The sequence below is a fragment of the Glandiceps talaboti genome, chromosome 20 (genome assembly GCF_964340395.1).
Source record: "Glandiceps talaboti chromosome 20, keGlaTala1.1, whole genome shotgun sequence".
NCBI lineage: Eukaryota > Metazoa > Hemichordata > Enteropneusta > Spengelidae > Glandiceps > Glandiceps talaboti.
This window is the reverse complement of record NC_135568.1, coordinates 16,817,614-16,832,240: the sequence shown is the minus strand read 5'-3', so window position 1 is coordinate 16,832,240 and position 14,627 is coordinate 16,817,614. Positions and strand designations below refer to the sequence as shown.

Below are 14,627 nucleotides of genomic sequence, written 5' to 3'. Positions count from 1 at the left end.
ATAATTACACTTTTATGTACAGAAACCATTCATATTCATAGAATCACACTGTTCTTTGTGTGGATACTTTACTTTAATCACTTGTGTGGATACTTTACTTTAATCACTAAGTCGTCACCTGCATATCAATTAAAGTAATTGATGTGAGGTCGTCTGCCTGAAAAAATTATTCCTAGTGAAATTTTATTTAAAACAATTTTGATGAAACATTGTTCAGAAATTGAAAATACAAAAAAAAATTGTCTATGAACATTCGACTTGGACGTTTGTTATGGACATGTATTCACGTGACACATTCAGTCTACTATGCATTTCTTTCTCCACATCTCTTGTGTGCACTTTGTATGTATGTATGTATGTATGTATGTATGTATGTATGTATGTATGTATGTGTGTTTGTGTGTGTATGTATGTATGTATGTATGTATGTATGTATGTAGACACGATATGAAACAATGCATCATTTTAAAATAAACATGAAATACTGAACATTGTATAATCACTAGACACTAAATCGGTTTTTTTTTCAACACTACAGTTTTGAAGTTGTTGACTTATTTGGTGATTTCTTGAACATAATATAATGAATCAGATGTAGGGGTTTTACACCGGGATACTTCTTGAATACTTCCTTCATTGCTGTATTATCATCTTGGGTTGATGTGCACACTGCTTTGTAGCCATAATCCAAAAGACGTGACATCATTTCCGCTTGTCGTATCTGAGCAAACTTCATATTCCTATACTTTGTATCAGTATAACCAAACCCAGGTTCTCCATGTTGCATTAACAGAGACCATGACACAGGTTCATCTTGGTTGGGTGGATATATGGCAACTGATGGAAAAATTTCAATCATTTTTCTCAAAAATGGAAGACGGGATGGTGAACTGTAGATAGCTTTAGATGTGACAAGATTTGCATGCTCTAGTCTCAGTGGTGCCATTGTAAAACCTTGCGGGAGAGCCGGTATTTTCTGCGCCATACTCGCTATTGCGTCTTTGTTCAAATGCCTTACATACAATCGAAACAGTTCATTGTACTGTTTATCAATTTGGTACCCGTGTGTGTCCATATACTGGTTGATGGTTTCCAGAAATTTACCGTCCAGACACAGAAAGCTGACTGTGTCGTGTTGACTGAAACCATCCAAGCAACGCTCAGTAAGCTTGACTTGTTTAAACATCGATACAAGCCTGTCTGCATTTTCGCTATATATGTACCAACCGATGTCGTTGACTTCAGCCCATACATTTAGAGCCATGCATAATACAGTGGTACAATTCCTGATATTTCTGTCGTCAACAAATATCTGTGTTCTGTCCAATTTCCGGTCTCTGACATGTCTCACAAGATTGTACATCGGTAGGGACTCAGGCAGTCTATCTTCAAGATGATTTAAGAGCAGTTCCAAGGCTTGTGGATCTTGAGATATATCCATAGTTAAATTTACGGCAGAGTAGACGGATAATGGTTGCACACACAGTTCAGAACTAATGGTCTTTGAACTATGAACAGGTCAGACTGGTGTCACCGACTATTATAAACGACCTCAGCGGCCAATAGTTGATATACTTTTTTTTTCTACCTTGGACTCGATTAAATATTGCCATAGTAACCTATACTGAAAAGTAAGTTAATTTATACTATAATCATGGAACAGTATTGTGTGTGTGTGTGTGCGTGTGTGTGTGTGTTATTTCGTTCGTTTGCGCCTGGATGGAATGATGGGTTCTAAATGAATATCACAATGCATTATCCTGCAATATTTAACATAGTAACAGTTCAGAAATAACATTTTAATTGGGTTTTGACAATCAAATGAGAAGTGTGATGTGTGATGTCATCCTATAATTAGGAAGGACGACAGAGATCGTTGAAATTGCCAATTGGACGTGAAACATCACACACACACACACACACACACACACACACACATACATTCACCCACTCACTCACTCACTCACTCACTCACTCACTCATTCTCTCCCTGACAGACTGACTGACTGACTGACTGACTGACTGACTGTTTCAATCAATCAACCAAACAATCAGCGACACACAAACAAACAAACAAACAAACAAACAAACAAACAAACGGATATTTATATATATATATATATATATATATATATATATATATATATATATATATATATATATATATATATAAATCGATAAAATAAATAAAAAAATAAATAGGTAGCTAGGTAGGCAAATGGGTAAATACATATTTTCAAATGAGGTATGTTTAGCTGCGACATATTTATTGTTCAGTAATGTACTCAATAGTTGACAGGGATATATACGTACATTATTTGTGCTATGCCTACAAACATACACCAACAACCAATAGAACAAAATCCAAAACAATCATATATTTAGAAACTAAGTTAGTTATATATAGATATCAAAACAAGTAAATTATTGGGTACACAATATTTATCACTTACGATATTGCTTGAAAAACAAACGTGTTTATCTTCTACAAACACGCGTCAAATATTAATTATGATGTGCAAAAACATCCGTGCAGGAGCAGTGTACCGTAGTGTCCGGACTTTTATTTGCCAATTGAGAGTAGAATGGGTGACTGGGTATAGATATTTAGGGACAATATTTGATGATATTTTATAAGTTGAATGTCAAGGCGAACACTTTCACATGAAATGTCAATCTGGAGTTTTATTTTTTTTCTCCAAAAAACGGAGGGCTCTAAATGTAAATGGTATAGTCTTGCAGGTCTACCGCAGTTTTCTTGAGTCCGTCTTAACATTTTCTGTTTTGTGTCGATTTGGTGGACTTGTTGCACGAACGTTCCCATCAAAGTATATAATGCATGCAATAAATTAGGGGAGGAGGGGGGGGGCGGCAAAAAGCAGACTAGTGTCAGTGAATTATTATGTTGTTTAGTAAAAAATTATGAAGGCCACATTTTGCCTAAGTGTTTTGAACTTCTGCCACTAAGGAGACGATTTCGTGTCCAAAACTTTAGAACAGTTAGAACCAAGGCAAGTTTTTGATTTCCTCTATATTATGTATAATCCTCTTCCATGGTCTCATTTTTTTTGTAAATGCATAATTTTCTGAAAAAACTTAAATCATGGTAGTAGTAGTGGTAGTAGTAGTAGTTGTTGTTGTTGTTGTTGTTGTAGCAGTACTAGCAGCAGCAGCAGCAGCAGCAGTAGTAGTAGTAGTAGTAGTAGTAGTAGTAGTAGTAGTAGTAGTAGTTTTCAACAGGACACTTTAATTCCATTAGTAAAAGGAGTCACAATGCAAAAGTGAAAATAGGATCAAAATTGAGATTAAAGTACAGAACAGAAAGTACAAAATACATTACTGTATCCTTGTTGTCCTATACAATATCAATGTAACATACAGCTGGCGAAAATTTGTGTATTAGTATGATATCAACGATGTAAAATACTGGTGGTGGTGGTGGTGGTGGATTCTAGTACATGTAGTGGTGGTGGTGGTGGTGGTGGTGGTGATGATGGGTGTGCTACTAGTAGTGATGGTGATAGTATTTGAGTTGGAGCATATTCTGCCTAGGTACCATAACTCTATTATCATAACCATATGTATACTTTTTCTGTTATAGTACGCATTATACCAAAGCTAATTATAACGGTAACTAAATATTGAATGGTTTACGAGCCATCACCAGGGGAAGCGGTGTTACTGTTGTAATACAGTCATCTTCAACCACGTCCATTGCTTCCAGGATACTGCAATTAACCAAAATCATTTAATGTAGCGTAGTTCAAGTTCCCTGTATTAATTTAAAATTTCCATTTTAAATCTTTTTTAATGAAGGCAAAACATCAAATATGCATTGTTATGACTAAATGACCTCCAAATTGTTCAAAGTCACACAATTAAGTGACGTCATCTTTTATACCCAGCATGGTTGTTTTACTGATTTATGAACTCAAGCACTTTGACCATTTTATTTGGTCACAATTCCGTTTTAATAAACCATGTATTATTACATGATTACTATTTATGTATGACATATTTATTTAGTAATGGACGACGGATACATGTAGCACAGTCACAGTCCATTCATATAGCCCTTTCTGCACGCGATCCATTGAGGATTAAAATACGATGAAGTTTGAATTCTTACCCCTCTTTAAGTTTCTGTACTACCTTAGGACCATCGTCGGGATTATTCTTCAAATATGCCTTTGTCGTGGTAAAGGAGTGTATGTAGGCCATGAAACCCCGAACTGTAGTTTCCCATGTGTTAGATAAACTATCAATCCTGCAATATTCAAAGACACATGTACATATAAGATTTATTTCTTAAAAAATATATTTTGACTAATGTTAACGTCCTTTGATTCGTTATACCCATTTATTTAAGCAATAAACCACCCCCTGTACTGGGGATGGTATATCTATAAAATATGCTCACTTCAAATTCCGTAGCATTTGGTACATACATCATCACAAAGCACAAGTGTCCTACAAAGTCAGTTGGTGTAGTGTTAGTTGTAATTAGTAATTTGCATAATTAATGGTTTTCTCAGTAATTCAGCTATATCTAAAGAATGCATACATGGAATACTGCAACATTTTGCACATGCATCAACCATAATTAACAAATACACGTCACATAAAGCTTATTAGCATAGTACTTAGTTTTAATAAGTAATTTAAATGATTTGTGATTGTTAGTAATTAGGCAATATCTTAAGAATGCAAAGTATATTTTCAAATGATGTGGTATATATATCAACCATACCATTGCGCACATGTCCTGTGAACTTTACTGGCATAGCTTTTACTGTTAATGGCTCATTATTTGAACAATTAATGATTTTCAGTAGTTAAGCTATGTCTTAAGATTGCACACTTCAAATTCCACCTGATTTGGCACATAACTCAACACGTATATCCCATAACGCCTATTGGCACAGTTGTTTAGATTTAATGAGTAATGTGTTTAGTTAATGATTTTATAAAATGGTGTATTCATTGATAAATAACAAACTGTAAATGACTGCTATAGTTTATGATAATAATTTCATTTCCATAATTTGTGGCCTTTGATAATTAAGCTATATTTTAATAATACTTTTAACTGCGATGTGTAATTTGCATAATAATAATAATGTTGGGTTCTTATATAGCGCTTTCCCACGCCGTGCTCAAAGCGCTTTACAATTATTACCCCTGGCTCGGATTAGAACGGCACAACAACCCTTTAGTCTTCCTCAACTCCCCGGGGAGCATACAATCCATTGCAGCCATTTCAGCGCATAGGATTAAAGCCTTCACATTGCAACCTACATCCTACCAGGTCCCCAATTATACAGCTGGGTTCACTGAGGCACAGTCGTGGTTCAAATCTTGCCCAAGGACTTTAGCCACTCAGAAACAAACAGCAGGCAGCGACAGTGCTCGAACCTGCAACCTGTAGATTCCAAGCCGGTCACGCTAACCATTCACCCATCATGACTCCGCATAAGTGATCAAGTTTGATAATTAGACAATATTAATATCTTAAGACTGCAGGCTTTAAGTTTGGGATAGTTTAGTACATGTATTGATGGTAAAGAAGTGCGCGTGTTCTTCAAAACTTGTTGATGTAACTTATAATGTTAATAATGCATTTCCATGATTAATGAGTTTCCTATAATTAGGCAATGTCTTAATTATGCAAGATTCAAATATCATGTAATTTCATGTAATCACTTTCCAATAATGGGGTACATCATGTATGATAACTATAACTCAGAATTATGCTTTCCAACAATGTGTGTACGTAGGAACAAAGATGTATAGTTTTGCCATTACGGGAGGCATTCAGTTTACATCTACTGATAATATTAAACGAGAAGAATATATAAATTCGTGTTATTATGAATCATGTGATAGGCTGAATTCATGTTCGGCATTTTCAATTCATGAAATACATACAATCAGGAACTTCAAAGGAGATATAGCAATTTACCTTTTGACTTCTTCATATGGCAGTGCCAAAGAATACCACTCGTCACTAATTGCTAGCTGTGGATGCAAATAGGTTGCCGGTGGATGACGATTAATGGTTTCTTTATACTGCATTGGAAAAAATGAATAAAATGAACAGGATTGCACTAGACTTTGATAAGATTCGTCGTTGTGAGATGGAGCTTCTGATAATCCAGTCACTAGTAAAGCCAGAGACTGACATGGAGTACCCACACCAACTAATTTTAGTCTAAGCATAGATCTCGGAGAGGTCCCCTCCAAAATCTATGATCTAAGGAATACATGCACCCGATTATACTCGGGACTCTGCGATATTCAGAATTGTTATTCTTTGGTATGATTGCAGATTGATACCAGTCGTCTTGGTAACAGAATTTGTGAAGCAAATCCCAAATATCCTTTTCTTACAAATGTTCTGAAGGACTGTATAACTTGCTATTTCTCACCGGTGAGACCTGAGGTGACCCTGTAACTAGACTGTGACCTTGACCATGAATCGAAAAGGTCATTTGCTAATAACTGAGTTACCCGTCCCATAAAACCTGTTTACAGACCCTGGAATATTCAGTGTTTTCGTATTACGGATAATTGAAGATTTTGACGTCAGATGTCTTGGTAACAGAATTTTGTAACAAAGCAACCTCGAATATGGTTTTTTTGCTGTATTTTTCCATAAAGGTTATATAATTTTATTCTTGCCTTTATTTGCGAAATTTTCATCTGTAAAGATCATGTCTGATGTTAGTTATAGAAATACTTGTCAATATTTCAAAAGTATTAAAATGACCTTGAATTTTGACAATGACCTTGATCTGTAATCAATGACTTCCCCGTCCCCCCAAAAACATATATAAATACTTTGATTATAATAATAGTAATTCTGGAATCCGAAATGTGACGTTATTATTAATGTTTTAGTATCCTTAAAAATGATGTCACTGTTACCATGGAAACCGCGTCATATCGATTTGGACAAGATAATCCAGAGATGCAGCATCAGATTTCTGATAGCTCAGATTTTACTTTAACCAAATATGTCAAAAAGTTTACCTAAAGTTCAACTGTAAGCTTTAAATCGAAATTGATTTCGCCATAATAAAGTGAAAACCGTATTCAATCTTAGATGTCCTAAACTGTTACAAGGCTAAACATTCACCTCATTCTATACCAGCATTCAATACCTAAAAACTAACCATGTGTAGTTCATTGTACAACGTTATTTACCTTTGCAAGTAGTTGATTGGCCTTTTCTGAACCATTTCCACTTGTGATGTCGGTTTTCCAAAAAGTTTAAACAGCTAGGACACCACCAGGTATTAATACCCTGTCTGCTTCTTTGAAGAATTTATCCAACTCAAAAAAGTGTATCGCTGAAGCAACTGTTAGGACATCAACAGTTCCCGACTCTATCGGCAGATCTTCAGCTGTACCAACACTTTGTGGATAATATTAGTTAGCATCACCTTAACATTTGCCGGAATGGAAGGTCATTGTTAAGGCATTAAACTTTCAAATTGGTCAACAAGTTGATTTTAAAACAAAAATGCACACAACATTATTAACCTTGAGTAAAATAATCTGTTTGGTATCTAAAAAAAAACAAAAACAAAAACATTTGTCATTCACTTAACACACGTGAACAGAAAACCATGCTCACCATGTATCTAAAATAGTGTTATGTTCGACTAGCGATGATAAATCTCTAACAAAAAAATGAGTAACATATTCTACATACCGATACTCAATGTTTGGCAATTTCTCAGTGTGCTGTGCCATTTTAATCTGGTCTGGACTAGCATCGCATCCTATGACTTTATCAAAGTAAGGAGACAGGATCCGAGTACCTTGTGCTGTACCACAAGCAACATCCACGACAAAAGAGTGTGGTTTAGGCATCTATAGAATGAGATAAAACATACTAGGTACTTTGTAAGATAATTATTATCCATTAAATGATTTTTATATCGTGGAAGATGATAACATTTATGTTGTGTATGCCTTCAGTGGTATATACATGTGTGTACATAGTACAAACCGAAGATTCGCGTAGGGCCACACCTCACACCTCCCCCATGTTATTATCCTGAACTTCACTCTCCTAATAGTCCAGTTGCCAGAGGTGGTTTTGGGGGGTTAACCTTGCAATGTGAGTTATATGATATTTTTTGCAAGACAAGAGTATAAATAAGGTTTGATGGCCTCCATGGTTACAGTCGGCAACTTGAGCAGGTAACTTCATTTAGTGTGCTGAAGATGTGTAAAATAGGCGTCATCTCCATGTATGTTTACATGTGGGTCAAACCCTAAGTAAACAAAAAGCGAAAAATGCCATTTCAAATTTGGAAGTGCTATAATCATGTCAGAGTAAACAAAGTGTTTAGTTCAATATTTCCACGTTCACATTGAGATTAAGGGAAAGCAAAACAAAGATATGATCGTGTACATAAACACACACTCTATACTCTTATTGTCACATAGCACGATCTATTGAATTTAGATATGTACATGCGTGTAGTAGAATGTTACGACGATATATAATCATTATGCAATACCGGTCAGCTTAGCTATCATGGTAGTTATTTCTGTTTTGAAACAAGCATAATGATAAAGATTCGAGCATATAGAAATTTTGTTAAAGGTGCCCGATCTGGCTTGCCAGTAAGTCTTCTCTCCAAATGGCCTTTATTTTGCAAGGATGACGTAGAACATACAACGTAGATGTTACTTGGTCCACAGGAATTACTGAACACCATTCAGTCACAGCAGCTGCTCCAACAACAACAACAACAACAACAACAACAACAACAACAACAACAACAACAGAACAGAACAACAACAACAAGTTAAACCCGTCGTCAACATTCTATTAGAGTTCTATCATGAAAGGGACTTATGGAAGACGTAAAAATGAAACTCCAACATCAGCTCTATCAACAATATCTCAAAGACAAGAGAAATGGACAAGTCAAAGTCAATATAGTGAATTCAATCTCTGCTGCTTGTGCCAATACTTTCTCTAAATGGTTGAGAGACAGGCTGAGGTTAGTCTAGAAACATTAAGTGATAACATGGATGATGTGAGTATCCTGTAAAAGAACTGTTTGAAAGTGCATGTGCCAAAAGCCTTAAAAACACTCGTCCAGACATTGAAACAGATTGATAATGCGGACTGGAATAATGGGATTAAATGGCGTATCAGGACAAGCTAAGCATATTCCAAGAACAGACATGGTGGACCTTGTTAAAGATGTCCAGCAACGGAGAAAACATTCACTCCCACAGGTTGGCAGCAAATGAAATCATTATTTCCTACCAAAAAGGAGTGTGCCGCAAGACCCAGTTGGAAATAAGGACTGTTGACATTGGATGCAGTTTCTAGGAGGTAGTGAAGACGGATGAAAAGTGGACCCTGATGATGTTGATGCTGTTGAAGGTAAATGGTGATTGTGATGATGAAGTCTTGAAAAAATAACTTTAGTCAACATGCGTACGTTTCTTACTTTTAGGAAATGCCTGAACAAAACATACAATACACAAAATGGGTCCTCCACATATAAACGTAAGAGATGTATTCCATTTTATAATTCATGGTTGGTTCTCAAGCCACAACGATAGCAATTAACATGGACTGTCGTTCATTATCGATTTTACTGGGAGGTGTCTTGAGACGTGTCAGATGTTTTTGTTTCTGCTGTTCTGGCCCATCATTGTTAAATATTGAGCACCGTAAAAGGAAAAGTCAAGTAACTGGACACAGACCAACATCTGAGCCATTGTACAATGACCCAAGTCATCACGCTACACAAATGTTGAAGGGGTGGATGTTGTGTACTGTGCCGCAAAAGAAAAAAATAAGGACTAAGAAAGTCACTCACAAGCAATGGAATAGGTGCAGACAAGACACATTGATGGAGTCATTGATCGGGGAATAAACTAATAGTGGCAGGCTGATTTGGGAAAAGGGAATTAAAAAGTTGCATCAAAGAGTTTGTAAGCATACTCTTTCAATATACGTTTGTATACTTAAAAGTGTAGTACCAACAAAACAAACCACTGACCTTTTCTTCGAGGAATTCAACAATAGTCTGTGCTATTTGTGGTGGATGAGGGGGCCTGTCACTGACATACTTCTGTGACATTTCACCTTTGTAGAACTCATGAAACTTTGCCTCATATGCCATTTTGAAGACCTTACAAAGAAACAGGAAACATATAATCATAAGCTAATAAGTAGTATAGGGAATTTGTCTGAGATACCAAAGAGAGTGGTAGGGATGTAGGGGGGCTCGAGGGATAGATAGATAGATAGATAGATAGATAGATAGATAGATAGATAGATAGATAGATAGATTTTATGAAAATATCCCCAATTTATATGCAAAATTCCCCATGTCATGTGTCGTGTTTCTTACGTCTGTTGTTGACCCACTTACAGTACGGTGTAACCTTTGTCCTTACATATCGTACAATACAAAGGAAATGAATGAACAATGTAGCATTTCAAACTGTACAGCTCTTATAAATGTTCTCGATTTTGTATTAATAATGTAAAAATATAGGCGAAATAACATGAGCTAAGTTCTGAGAGCAGTGTCGCACTTGTAGTTTTCTATGGTTTTATTTGAGACATAGCTCATGAAAATATATCTTGTGCAAGTGTTTATATAAATGGTTCTTCACTATATATATTTCTGCATAATACAATGTACCAGTATGGTTATTAGTGAAAATTAATCTTTGTGACCTACATGAAGACTGTAGAATCGCAAAATTTTCTAGTCGTGAAAATATGTAGGTTTACAGTATATATACATATATATATATATATATATATATATATATATATATATATATATATATATATATATATATACATATACATATACATATATATATATATATATATATATATATATATATATATATATATATATATATATATATATATATATAGCGAGAATCTGGAAGGAAAAGAGGAGGCAAGGATTTGTGTATTCGTAAGTAAGAAATTGTGTCCTCCAAAGAACATCACGGTGAAACATACATGTACATTGTGCCTGTCAGCTGCAGATATGTTGACGGTCGCAATTATCCCATATTATGTACGCTGAGAATGTTCTCACATTCTCGGGCTGACTGTATATGCGCAAAGGCAAAGCTGCTAACACCATAGATAATCAAATTCATGACCCTGATGCTATTCACTGTTCTGTATGAACTTGTTTCGCTCAAACGTGAACGATTCTTACACACCAGTTCTACTTCCATCTCTCGGACGATCTAAACACAGTTATTTTACGAGAGAGAATTTATTGTACAGAGGGAAGCATAGAGAATTATTGTACTAAAGGAAGCTCCTATCAAGGAGGCAGCTAGCGATTGGTCTGATTGTGAACGTCTTACTCTGTGTCAAAGTTCATGTAAAATACGTTCTGGTAACAATTACCTTGGTAACTGTTAAACCTTTAAAATCATATTTAGAACTAACCCTGTAGAATAATTAACATATGCTGATGATGGCACACGATTTACTTTTATATCAACTATCGTAGGATGTATCTGAAAGTGTACCAACTAAAGTTTATAACCAGTATATTATTAGCGCCTCAATTGTGTGTTCTTTGCTATCATGGTTATATATTGACGAGTCGAATTTATCCTGCAAAATTCTTTTGTTTCAGTAACACTTATCTCCTTAAAGAAAGCAATCATCTGATGTTACTATTTCACATTCAGAACGAACTCACCTCTCAATTCCTTTTAGTGGAAGAAAAATGTTGCCTTGATGGCACTTACTGTGGCGCTAGCTCTGTCCGTCGATGTAGGTCATGAGATACATACAGAATGCGATACCTACCCTAGCTATTGTTTACGACATTCAATCGGTCACACGTAGGACTGCATAAGTAATTAATTCTGCACGTGCTACACATTTTCAAGTCACATATTCGATTCATTTTCCCAAACAATATTCATAGAATAGTGGATGTATGTACATTTTTATTCGCTGTAATTGAGTTTGTGATATATTTGTAGGAAGCGTTGATTTTTGGTGCAGGAATAGACGGCCAGGGCGGCACTTTGCAATGATGAGGCCGCCGTTTTCCAGTACAGTAGACATTTGACCTGCTAGAGATTAAACAACCCTTTTCATTCTTGAGCGAATATAGTCGATTGACACAAAGAACTAAGGGTCAGTCTAAGATTACATTTTCAGTAATGTCCAAATGAGACAACCGAAAACAACAAGTGATGTCACTTGAAGAACACTTCATTCTACAAAAAAAAATGATTTCACAAAACTGAAATAATGCATTTGTGCAACATGTACAATTGGTGCAGCAGGAATAGGTGGTCACGGAGAGGTCTCGTTTGAATAGAACACACTAACAATGGCGTGATCGCCGGTTTTCAATACAGTAGTCATTTGACCTATCTGATCATAAACAACCATTCTCACGCTCGGTTGAATAACCATCGATAGATCTAGACACGATGTCTGAATTGTAGGAATGAGAACACATCTACGTTATTACGAAAATAGCATCGGACATTTTCAGCTGTTGGACAATCGAAATCAAACGATTGCAATTATTTTCTAAATAATACATTAAAGGTGCGGGTGATACACTTTATTATCATCAAAGACATTGCTGTAACCAAACATGGCACAACTTACGATTCTTTTTCATTTTGGTTGCCTTTTTAATATATTAATAAATACACTATGTATATCGAGCATACATTTATGATACTCAAAACACGACCAACAATATTCGAGGCAGGTCAACAGCTTGGATTAGTTATTGTGCAAATTTCAATTCTACCGTAAGATAAAGGTCAAGGTCAAACGTGTCAAAACTAAATGTCTGAAAAAAGCTTACAATAATGTCAATGTACACACACCTGTTTATAGAAATAAGCTTCAAGTCCAACGTTAATAATTAACCTTGACCTACACATTCAAGGTCAAATAGAAAATTGTTCATTCGGTAGTTTTATACCTAAAGAAATCATTTAAGTGTATACACCACCATTGTTTGAGGTACACCTTCTATTCATACACTCACTTTTGACTTTGACCTTCATATTCAAGGTCAACATTGAAATCTGAACAATAACTTCTGAATCAGTAGATTGTTCATAGCGTCATCGTCCAATTGTTTACACCAATATTTTCAGAGGTAAGCATTTTTATAATATACGAACCCATGAGCGTGACTTCCATATTTAAGGTCAATACCAATTCTCTCCACACATTTGGACATTTCCGTTCAGACAAAGTTCAAGTTTACACATCCATATTGCAAGAGGTAAATAATACATATATAGCGTTTATTACAGATATAGAAAGACAATTACATGTACAGTCTGTAGTATAAAGTAGACAAAGGTTGGTTATTAGGTAATGGGAATACGAAATATAGCATATAATGCTAGTCAAGTCTGACCCCACAGACACTTTCATGTTACAAAGTTACATTTAAAGCACAGTAACTAAGGGGCAATGTGAAATATTCTGTCTAGAAAATGACCTTTGACGTATATCATCGATCTTTAGGCTTAATAGTTATTTGCTAAGAAAAGCAACGATAGATATAACAGCTCTGGTTTGCGAGAATGAGAGAATAGTCGTCTCCCAGCCTGTCTGGTTCAATAAACACCGTGTTATATTATGCGTATATATGGAAAGCCACAACTGACTTAAGTGTGCAATTACTATTATTGTATGTGCAAATACTATGTTATTATGTGCATTCAATAGCTTATTATGTGCTTACCTTAAATTATTATGTGCATACTGTATTATTCTATGTACAGTTACTATTACTATATGTGCAAACACTATGTTATTATGTGCATTAAATAGTTTATTATGTACAGTTACTATTATTGTATGTGCAAACACTATGTTAGTATGTGCATTTAATAGTTTATTATGTACAGTTACTATTATTGTATGTGCAAACACTATGTTAGTATGTGCATTTAATAGTTTATTATGTACAGTTATTATTATTGTATGTGCAAACACTATGTTATTATGTGCATTTAATAGTTTATGTACAGTTAGTGTTATTGTATGTGCAAACACTATGTTATTATGTGCATTAAATAGTTTATTATGTGCAAATCTTAAGTTATTATGTGCATACTGTATTATTATATGTACAGTTACTATTATTATATGCGCTAACACTATGTTATTATGTGCAAATCTTAAGTTATTATGTGCATACTGTATTATTATATGTACAGTTACTATTATTATATGTGCTAACACTATGTTATTATGTGCATTAAATAGTTTATTATGTGCAAATCTTAAGTTATTATGTGCATACTGTATTATTATATGTACAGTTACTATTATTATATGCGCTAACACTATGTTATTATGTGCAAATCTTAAGTTATTATGTGCATACTGTATTATTATATGTACAGTTACTATTATTATATGCGCTAACACTATGTTATTATGTGCATTAAATATGTTATTATGTGCAAATCTTAAGTTATTATGTGCATACTGTATTATTATATGTACAGTTACTATTATTATATGCGCTAACACTATGTTATTATGTGCAAATCTTAAGTTATTATGTGCATACTGTATTATTATATGTACAGTTACTATT

The 14,627-nt window shown here is 34.8% G+C and overlaps 2 protein-coding genes across 2 annotated transcripts; both read right to left on the bottom strand.

The window, feature by feature from the left end:
• Positions 1 to 532: 532 nt before the first annotated feature.
• On the bottom strand, positions 533 to 1,441 carry LOC144450620 (glycine N-acyltransferase-like protein Keg1). Its single transcript, XM_078141265.1, has one exon. The coding sequence runs from the start codon at positions 1,439 to 1,441 to the stop codon at positions 533 to 535; it is 909 nt and encodes a 302-aa protein (XP_077997391.1).
• A 2,193-nt stretch (positions 1,442 to 3,634) lies between these two features.
• Positions 3,635 to 7,878, bottom strand: LOC144450619 (putative methyltransferase DDB_G0268948). The gene is made up of 5 exons (XM_078141264.1): positions 7,718 to 7,878; positions 7,306 to 7,417; positions 5,963 to 6,069; positions 4,130 to 4,267; positions 3,635 to 3,728 (listed from the first exon to the last, which is right to left on the bottom strand). The coding sequence occupies exons 1-5, from the start codon at positions 7,876 to 7,878 to the stop codon at positions 3,635 to 3,637; spliced, it is 612 nt and encodes a 203-aa protein (XP_077997390.1).
• Positions 7,879 to 14,627: the final 6,749 nt, after the last annotated feature.